Raw genomic sequence first — 10957 nt, 5'->3', positions numbered from 1 at the left:
TTTTTTTTTTTTTTTTTTTTTTTTTTTTTTTTTTTTTTTTTTTTTTTTTTTTTTTTTTTTTTTTTGTAAGTTCATTGGTGAAAAGCCCCTTTCAACCACTGCAGTGCTCCCAGACAGAGAAAACATCAGTTCCACCATGCGCAGTATGTTGCTGCATTTCGAGATTAGAGGGTCATTTTAGAAGTGAGGAGCTAGACTCTTGTAAGATAACAAAAATTGAAAATATATCACGAACATCAATGGGAAAATGGCCGTCCACGGGGACGTTGGATTCGAGAAATTTGTTGTCCGCGGGGAATTTTTGACCGTCGAGGACGGGCGGTTTTTCGAGCCCTGGTATACAGTGACGTCATGAGGAGAGAAATCGCAGCTTCAGCTCTAAGAGCGGAATGAACTAGCCCTTCTATTCTCTTTAGCCCTGATCCTCAGAGCCACCGCGGCTCTGGAACAGGTATTGGGAGGGATTTGGCTCCGTGGAGGACTTTTTGATGTAACTAACCCACATTTGCATTACATGAAATGGGAAACCTCCCACGGTTAGCCTAACAACAAGGGGACTTAGATCAAGTATTTTATTTTTATAACGGTCGTTGAACAGTTGACCCGATTTTGGGTTTACGACTACTAATGTTCATTTCCATAGCCTTGTAATTTTGAACCTAATCCAGAAGACAAGGGAACTTCGGAATCAAGTATTTGGAGAAATTTGCATTCATCGAGAACTTTTTGATGAAACTAACCCGCATTCACGTTACATGGAGAGGAAAACCTCCCACAGTTAGCCTGGCGGCAAAAGGAACTCTAACCCAGGATCTGTCAACCACTGAAAATATCTTACGCCAGCACTGTGCTTGGGGCGAACCGGGTGCAGAATTCGTCACTGTTTCCCAAACTTATGACTTTTGTGTATCGTTTCTAAATTTTTTCGTAACGCTGTGTACCACTAATTTAAAAATTAATGTATTTTTTACTATAAAAGAAATTGCACAAAAGTTAAAAATCACAACTGGCTGTTGATACCACTAATTATTAACTGTTAACTCTGCAAAAAAACTGCAATAGAAAAATACATAATCATAAATTTTCATGGCTAACTTTGTTTTTTTTAAAAAAAAAAAATTTAATTTTCGTTTGTTGTAAGATATGTTCCTCTAAACTTTTCCTGTACTCCTGGGGGTACGCGTACTCCTGGGGGTACTTTGGGAAGCACTGGATAGACGAACCATCGTTGGCATTCGAACCCGTGTACCTGATTAAGAGGCGAATACTCTAACCCCTAAGCCACCACAGTTCTGCCTTGTCCTATATGTAAATGTGACGTACTAAGCAAAAATTTCGGGGTTCAATTTTTTTTTTTTTAAATATGTGCATTGAGTAGATATAAAAATTTCAGCTATTGCTAAAATCCCTTGTAAACAGTATTTAAATTATTCTGATGAATATTGAATACTTACGATGTTTTGAAGTAACCGATAAAATCTCATATCTGCAAATAGTATGATTGCGACTAGTATCATTGTTCACTGATTGACATTCTACTACGTATCTGTCATCTTTTAGGACCTCGCATGCATCATCCTCTAAAGAATTACACACATGGCATTTTAGTGCTTCACCTGGAAATGATAAAAGTATTTTGAATTTGAATGGAAAACACGAATGAATAACTAAAAATCCAGCCTGTAAAGAATTTTTTTTTAGTATATATTCAGTTGAGAATTTTTAAAACTGAGCTAAATGTTTGAACTTTTTTTTAAAAAGAAGTATTTTAGTGTATCCGAGTGTTTAACAGATCTGTTTATAAATCCAAACTATGTATTATTTAAAAGGCAGCGAACAAAATATTTATAAGAGAAAAAACTATTAAAACTTGCAAAAGTTTTAAAGTATTAGACTGATTTTTTTTTAGTTTCTTGGCGAGACACCGAGATAATAGCATTTTACTTCACTACCTAGAACCCAGGGATAGCTAATCTTCCACAGTGGGAAGAAACCGCGCCAAAAGAAAGATGTTTCTTCTCACCAAAGGGGAACAAATTCTTTTTTAAAAAGAAATATCAAATATTAAAACAATTACTTTAAATAGTTAGTAGTTGCAATCTAGTTTTAAAACTTGTATTGATTTTCAAACTATTTGTTATATTATTTTTCCTCATTTTTTTTTTTACATATTATATCTATGCAAAAATTAAAACGCAACAAATAGAATGAAAAATAAATTGAATGAATTTCTTAAAATATTAAAATTACTGTATTCTCATGATTTAACTCAAATAAACATAAGAAAATCTTATCTAATTTTCCAACAGTTAAAATGTCTTAAAATTATATTGCTACTACTAAATTTACAAACCATATACTAAAACTATAAATGCCCTGCTTCAAATTACATATTAAATTCACAATCACAAATAGTACACTAATTTTTATAATTAAAAACCGTTAGGAAGGAATACCCAAACTTTTTCTAAAGTAATATGATTTTAGCTCTGAAAATTCTGTTCAAAACTTTTATAAATATTTGGAAAATAGTTCTTTTTTTTTTTGGGGGGGGAAGGAGTTAATGCGAAAAACTTTAACATTTTCTGATATCATATTATTTTTAATTGTTAAAACTGCTAGATTCTTATAATAGTTATCCTTATTGCTAAACAATTATATTGGTCATTTTTGTTTCTTCCATTCCGCTCAGTTTCATCCCTTTTACCCGATTTCTTCCATTGTCCTGGAAGAAATAGGTTTCTTCCCGACAAAATATTCGCTCCCCACAATTCGTGTAACTGGCTTAATATACCGAGTGTTAGCATTAACTATATGTTCCTAATTTCTATTAAAATCACCTGTCATTACGTTATATTACTGTTGCTGAAAAAATTATTATTAAATCAATTAGTTAATTGGAGTATATAAAATTTTCATATCAAAAACTAATTATTTGAATTGTAATTTTGCCAAAAATCTACATTTTCTTATGAATACAGATCATACGTTAGGGATATATAAAACCACATTTAGTTTTATTTTCATTTTGTAAAAACAATGAAATTTTGACTGTTTTTTTTCTTTTTCCTTAATGATATCAAGTTACTTTAATCTTACATGAAAGAATTAGTTTAAGTTTGCTTTAAAAGTCTTTGTGATATACAAAGATAATGTGAATAATGTAAAATACCCTGGTTTATTTATTTAACAAATAATAATCTTTAATAAAATAACCTTTACTAACTGATAAATGTAAAATATTTATTAAACTTAACATTTTAAATGTTACTCACTCTTTCAGATACAATTAAAAGCTTTCTACTCCCAATGTTTTCTGTTTTTAACTGAATTTAGGTATAAAATTCCACACAAGGCAAAAAACTGAAAAATATGGTAAAAAAAAATTCTAAATTTATGTAAACAGTAAACTGGTTTTTTTTTTCATAAGCATTAATATTTATAAATTTTTAAAAAAATGACTAAAATTACTTTAATATAATATAAAGACAACTCTATTAAAATGTTACAATAAATACAATGCTTCAGGAATTAAAAGGAATAATTTTAAAAATGTATGCTTCTAATTGGATTCAAGATTTAAAACTGAAAATTATAGTAATATTTATGGTTTCGTTACCTTCTCTTTTAGCTTTGTTAGTGATAAGGGTCTTTCATGTATTCTCCAATTTTATTCCCTTTCTACAATCTATTTTATGCTCAATTTCTTATACTTCTTTTAATGAATTTGTAAAATTGTTTCAATTATCTTTGAGACTCGCTATTCGTTAATAAAAAATGTGTCAAATTAGGAATTAAAGTTAGTGCTAATTATCTCGGTTATGATTTCATTTTGGTTTTAAAGAAATTATACCCAGAAATGTATATTATAGTCAAAGCAAATTATAGTATTGTTAGATTGTGGTAGTTGCGAATTAATTTCCAAAATTATAACTTAATTCTTTTTAAAAAAAGTTATGATTAATACTACAAGAAAAATTTCTAGTTTATTCCATTTAATTTTAGTTTCTATATGCACTTATAAGGACCTTCCTATGTAAAATTTTACTATGTGAAGTTTTTTACACTCGATTTTATGAATTAATAATAGTTGAGTTACATGTTCTACCTGATCGAAGTTGTGATATGAGCAAGCATAACGATTTGAAAAGAGTTGCGCATGCCGTTCATGAGCAAGGAGCACAACCCCCAAACACATGAAAAATAAATTTTTAGTTGTTTGACTAACAAAGGAAATATACATCTCGAAAATTCCTATTAAAGAGCAGGTTTAAAAACCATATAGAGGGTACTAATTAGCCGTCTGATCTGAATTTAAAATATGCCACATTAAAGTTTCAGTTTATTTACTTTTAAACTAGCAAAACCTTTCCAGCTGTTGCGCATTTGTGGTGTAATGTTTAGACTGTCTACCATCTATCAGCGAGTTTCGGTTTCCAAATCCCAGTTGCGACAAATGAATTTTATCTCTAATTTTCTTTTCTAAAAAGGTAAATAACTATTTGATGTGCTTTATTTATTTATAATTTTTTTTTTTTTTTAAAAAAAGAAAGGAATAATGGACATTTAATTTATTTTATTTTTTAATTAAAATAAATGGGTTATTTTTTTAAAAAAATTTCAAAATTTAGATTTTAATTTTAAATTACAAAATTTTTTAACTTAATTTTTAGAAAAAAAGCTTACAAAATTTTAATTTACAAACTTGTTTAACTAAACATTTTAATTTAATTTGTAGTTTACAATTTTTTTTAAGATATCCGTATAATTTAATTAAAAAATAAAAACAAATTAAATATCTTAATTTTCTTGTTTTTGAAAATTTAAAGTTTTTTAAAAAATAATAATTTATAAATTGAATGAAAAAAAATTATTAAATAGTTTTAAATCTTTTTATCTTAATTTTCTTGTTTTAAAAATTTAAAGCTTTTTGAAAAATATTAATTTATAAATTGAATGAAAAAAAACTATTAAATAGTTTTAAATCTTTTTAGGAAAATAGTTTTAAATATTTTTATCAGATGGGATTGGAATCCTTGATCCCTCTGGTAGACGGCGAATTGCCTAATCATTACACCACGATTACACATCGGCTGTTAACTTAAATAGAACATATACCTAAAGGGCAGATCTGGCAGCTAATTTGTAAATACAAAGTTTACAAACATTATCTTTAATTTAGGCTCACTTTGTTTTAATAGGAATTTTCGAGCTGCGTACAATGAGATGAGTGAGCGATAAGCTAATTGAAAGGGATTATGACATAGAGTTTCAAGGGTTTTTCAGCAGTATATTGTGGGGTCAACTAGATTTTTTAACAGTGACTTCTAGAGACCCTTGGAATTACCCTTCCTGACACTAAAACTTTAAATCTATTACTATTATTTTTGTTATGAAATAAAATTTTTGAACAGATAAAAGTTTAAATGAAGCAAAATGTTTTTTGAATAAGATTTTGAAACAAATTGAATTATGAAGTTTCAGGTCATTAAAATTTAAATATTCTTTACAATTAAGAAAAATTTTAAAAAGGACTTTGTTGAAAATAAAGCATTTTTTACCATAGCAAAATTTTTGCAAGCATTTACAAAAAAATTGGAATTGAATATTTATAAATATATGTCCAATGTGCCTTTGATAAATTAAAATAAATCAAAAAATTGCATTTAAGTAAAATTGAGTATTTGTTGATAATTATTTTGTTTTGTAATTTAAATAATTATATTTGTTGAATTAATTACAAATTAATTATATTTTTTGAAATTAATCTTACCTGTTAATATCATGGAAAGTAGGAGGACAAGAACAAACGTTAAATTCTTAAAACAAACGTTCATTTCTAAGCTTGAAATAAATGCAAAATAATTTTTTTTCCGGTCAGATTATTAACTAACAATCACACTCTTCGTTCACCAATGTCCTGTTTGCGTACTTCGTTTCTCAGTAATCACTTCTAACTCAGGAAGTGTTACTGCAGCTATAAATTCTTCAGTTTTTATTGTTCCAGTTATAATTTATGCTTTTTTTTTATGAATAGTATCCTTATATGCATGCATCACACCTGTTAAATAAAGTAATTGAAAAGCTCTCTTTTTAGCACAATAAGAACAAGCTGATGTTCGAAGTTATTAGACAGCAATGTAACACAGAATAGAATTAAACAGATGGTATTGTGTTGTCAATCAATAGCACCCTCTAAATCACATGAATCACATTCAACTAATGAGTAGTTTATGTTTATAGAGATGCAAAATATGAATCAAAAACCTTTCCCATGAATTGATGAGTTGATTCTGAGAATATTATTTCATCGAATATATTATAGATTGGATCGCAAAGAGAAAAAGCACGTCTTTTCCATAAGGATATTAAAATTTGAAAAACGTTTTTTTTCTTCTAAATTTAAATAAATTTGCGTTATGATGAACTTGAAAGGTTAAAAGCAAAAGTTTATACATACATTTAATAAGACTGGAGTTGTATCTCTTTAACGTAAGTTGCTCTTTTCTAATATTTCAATAACTGATATTTTTAACTATAGTACTTTTTAAATGTTTCTTAACACGTTGAATGCCACGCTAATTTTGCATGGCTTGCCCGTCCGGCCACAACGGTAAATATCTACAAACTAAATTTGCAAATATTAGACAGATTTTGCTAGTTTTTGAAAGGTTGAGCATGACATATATGAAAAAAGTGGTGAATTATATAAGCCTAAGAATTGCTTAAAAATAGTAGTGAATAAAAACCTATTAAATTGAATTTATTAAACCAAAAATCACAATTACTAAACTACCACTTGAAAATATTCATTCGCTGTCCGGAGCAAGTTGGCATCTCTGTGTAAACAAATAAAACTACTTTTGTGTGTTCTATATTGCATTAATTTCTTCAAACCATTTTAATAACGATAATAATATAAAAAAAGTTAAAAATTTACTCGAATTATGTGTTTCTACTAATCTTGGCTTTGCTGGTCACCGATGACCCTCGTGTCGCTACGAACAAACTCAGTGCCGGTCACCGGTGATCCCCATGGCATTCAACGTGTTAAAAACGGTTTTATAAATAGTTTATTATTGTTATTCATAAATAGTGTTGGGAATAGATAGAGTTCTCCTTCTTGTCGTTACTGTTTTGTTTTTTAACAGGTGGCCTTAAAAAATAGATAAAATTAGGGTTTACCACCTATCTACAGTTTTTTTTTCTTCTCTGTAATAGTTTTCGTGAAATATTAATCAACTATTTTTTATGTTTACGTATACATTCTTATTCTGTTTTGTTTATCTTACCTTTTAATATCCTTTGTCTAGAAAGATTTGATCCTTGAAACACAGTTGCAGGTAAATTGGGTGTTGAAAATCAAATTTATTGTCTACTAATACGTAAAAGAATTTTTAAAAAATGTATTTATAAGAAAATACGAAAAAATCTACATTGAATATTTTTTTATATATTTATGCTTATTGTCCTTCAAATAAATCAACAATTTTGTTGCTGACCGTAGAATTTTAGCAAATATAACGGTTATTGCTGCTTTTTAGCAGTTTTTATTATTATTATTATTGTAAAACAGCTTCAAATAACAGTTTTATGTAATTTAAAAAAAATAATTTGTTTGCAGATTTTTAAAAAATAGATTTGAATATATAGAACTCATAAAATAAGTTCAAACTGTAGAGAAAACATGGAAAAAAATTACAGAATAATGAAAAAAGAGAAGAAGAAAATAATTTTTAAAAAAATAATAATGAAAATCCTGAAAAAAAAAGATATTTCTTCATCAGCTCACACGATTATATCCGCAAAAAGGAGTGTTTTCTTATATTATATCAACATAGCCAAAGCAAAATATATCAATACAATAGTGTGAGGAGCATTAAAAAGAAATTTTTGAAACAAAATAGAATAGAACACATTAAGTAATAAATATCACGTAAAAAGCAGAAAATACTAAGTAAAGAAAAAAACAGAACAAAACATAAAACGAAATCTATAAAGCGAATATCGAATTCAAATGAATATTAAAATTTAAAAAACGTTTTTCTCGTAACGAACTTACTGGAATGGAAAAATTTTCATGAATTATTTAAAACATTTTCGTTATAAGATTGCCAGATTTCAAAAAATAAAGACAGAAGCGCAAGAGGTAAAAGCGTAAATAGAGGGATTTTGTTTTATAGTGCGTTCTTACTGCAGTACTGAAACGTGCTTGATTTGTTAGTTGAAAAAGAAGGGGCCCGAAAATGGATGTGCACAAGGTAATATTATACTGGATAAAAAGAAGTTCATAATTAATGAGGTAGATATTTAATTACATAATTTTAATGATTTTAGAAATTAACTTTTATTTAACTAAAAAAAAGAAGTAACCTAGAGAAAGAAACATGAATTGCCTGTTTTGCACATATTTTTAGTCATGGATTTGCACATGGTAAAAATTATATAAATTAACAAAGCAGTTTTTTAGTTAATTTATTTACAATAACATACAATTAACTCATGATTTTGTATAGAATTTAATTATTTTAATTGGGTATCCATTGTTTTTTTTTTAATCAAATTTTGAAAGAGTTTGTCTATTTGTTTTTTCGATAGATAAACATTACTACATATTCTTTAAATTCTACTCATTTGATTAAAAATGATATTTAAATAGCTGTTTTTAGAAACATTAGAATTCCAAGCAATTAGTGTATATATATTAAAATTAAAATCATTTCTTTTATTTTATAAATCAACAAATCAGATGTCTTCTTCTTTTTTGTTTCAAAAATTTTTTTTACGTGCTCCTCACACTATTCTATTGATATATTTTGCTTTGGCTATATTGATAAATATTAGAAAGCACTCCTTTTTGCGGATATAATCGTGTGAGCTGATGAAGAGATTATATCTTTTTTTTCGGATTCTCCTTATTTTTTTTTTTTTATTATTATTTTTTTTCTTTCCTTTTTCGTTATTCTGAATTCGAGCCAGCAATTTCATTTACAGGATTCGAACTGTTTTAAAACTAAAATAAATTTAATAAAAGTTATTGTTTACCTCCAATTTATTTAGTTCTCATTTGACAGTATTTTTTTTATTACAATTATTATTATTCTGTTCGCTGAGACATTTAAAACACCAAATTTTCTCATCGGACAGCAATAGGAGCGTATATTTTCTCTGCCTAACCCTATGGTGATGATTCGCCAGAAGATGTTGTTTTTTTAGCATGACATTCAATCAATTTGTAATATCCCCATCTGTTTCTTATTACTTGCACTTCAAGAAGAAAAAAAGCATTGATATCCAGACATGTGACCAAAAACCTTAGCACCCGCTGATAGTTTTATATTTCATAACCGTAGTTGAACAGTCGACCCAATTTTTAGTTTACGACTGCCAATGTTCAACTGCTAATGTTAACATGAAGTTAATTAAATACAACGCCGTATCGCACTTCGAATTTGTTAAAATATAATAATTTTTCTTCTTCGTATTTTAATTAACTTAGATTATTATTTGTTTGTGTGTTTTATTTTAACCGTGATACATTTTTATTTTGTTTACCTGGCAACTTCCATGCATAATTAGTTTTTTTTATGTTCTTCATGGAATCGTGCTTGTGTTTGTGTGAAGAAGGAAATATTCAGTAAAAAATTGAAATCTTTGTGAAAGAATCTTGTTGAATTGAATCTTGTGATTGAATCAGGGAGAATTCAAGATGTGATCAAAACAAAATTTTAAAACTGTAGGCAGAGTAGAATAACAAAAAAAAAAAAAAAAAATTAGTTCCTTGATTATCAAACTACGCGCTAACAGATGTTTCATCTGAATTCCATTTTTCTAAAAGCTGAATTAATATGAAACATGTGGTGAAAATTCACTTTAAAAAAGGAGAGTAAATAAATAAAATAAATAATACTAAAATACAAAAATAAATAATACTCAAGCAGAAAATTTAGTAATTCAAATAGAGATTGAAATGCATGAAACAGAAAAAAATATAAAATTATTTTTGTGTTAAAATATTTTTGGTTTTTTTTATTTTCTTTTTCCTTTGCTTTAACACACATACACACACACATTTACATGTACGTATGTGTCTTAAACTATTAAAAATGAAAAGAAAAAAATTCTCAGACAAATACAAAACATTAACTTCAGCAAAATTACAAAGCAATAAATATAAATTATAAAATTTATCGAGAAATTATTATCCTTACAGAAAATAAAAACTTCCTGGATGTAAGATTGAAAAAAATACTTCAAAACAAAAATTTTCTTTTCTAAAAAGCGTTTGATTTTTCTTTTATCATTTTTTATAATTAATTATTATTTTTCATTTTTATAACTTTTTATTACATTAGTGTAAGTTTTAATATTTTTTTTTCAATTCTGTATTATGACTTTATAAATTGCCTACGTTTTTAGAAATTATATTTTTCTCAGAATTTTTATAATTATATTTCCTCATATATTTACAGCTCAATATACTTAGCAGTTCTAGCGCCGATTACTAAAACTAGGTTACTTTAACTAATTATATTAATTCCACACTCATAGATAAAAATTTATATTCTTCTTGGTGTTCTAATTTGAAACGAATTAATTGCAAGACATAAGTTAATCCCCATTATCTTGTAAACACCTATTAATTATTTAAATTTTTAGTTAATGCAAATAAATTGTTCGAATGTGTATTCTGGATATTTCACAATGAAACTAAGAATGAGTTAAAAAATAAAAGACCGCGAACCCAGAATCATTTTACAAAACTAATGCTTACATTGTTCAGTTTTGCTTGCGGAGGATGACGTAGGGTAGAGTGCCTAGAGTAAAAGAGTGTGGACAAAGGAGAAACGATTCCTGATTGGTGGAAAGAAAAACTTTACCGCCGGAGGCGAGAGTGGAAAATTCGCCATTGGAATTACACGGAGTGAAAATTATCTGACCAAATCTGCCCTAATAT

At 27.4% G+C, this 10957-nt stretch overlaps 1 protein-coding gene across 5 annotated transcripts in view; it reads right to left on the bottom strand.

Moving 5' to 3' along the window:
- Positions 1–10957, bottom strand: part of LOC107447215 (UPAR/Ly6 domain-containing protein CG9338) — a 32232-nt gene that overhangs the window by 2275 nt on the left and 19000 nt on the right. For 4 of the 5 annotated variants that reach the window (XM_071183335.1, XM_016062077.3, XM_043049118.2 and 1 more), the window contains one exon: positions 1455–1616. In XM_071183335.1, coding sequence (XP_071039436.1) covers positions 1455–1616 — 162 coding nt within the window. Of the gene's footprint in view, positions 1–1454; positions 1617–5773; positions 6020–10957 lie in introns of those variants that run through there. The other variant, XM_016062079.3, reaches the window with a different exon arrangement.

This window comes from Parasteatoda tepidariorum, chromosome 7, assembly GCF_043381705.1.
Source record: "Parasteatoda tepidariorum isolate YZ-2023 chromosome 7, CAS_Ptep_4.0, whole genome shotgun sequence".
NCBI lineage: Eukaryota > Metazoa > Arthropoda > Arachnida > Araneae > Theridiidae > Parasteatoda > Parasteatoda tepidariorum.
This window is presented reverse-complemented; position numbering and strand designations above follow the sequence as displayed.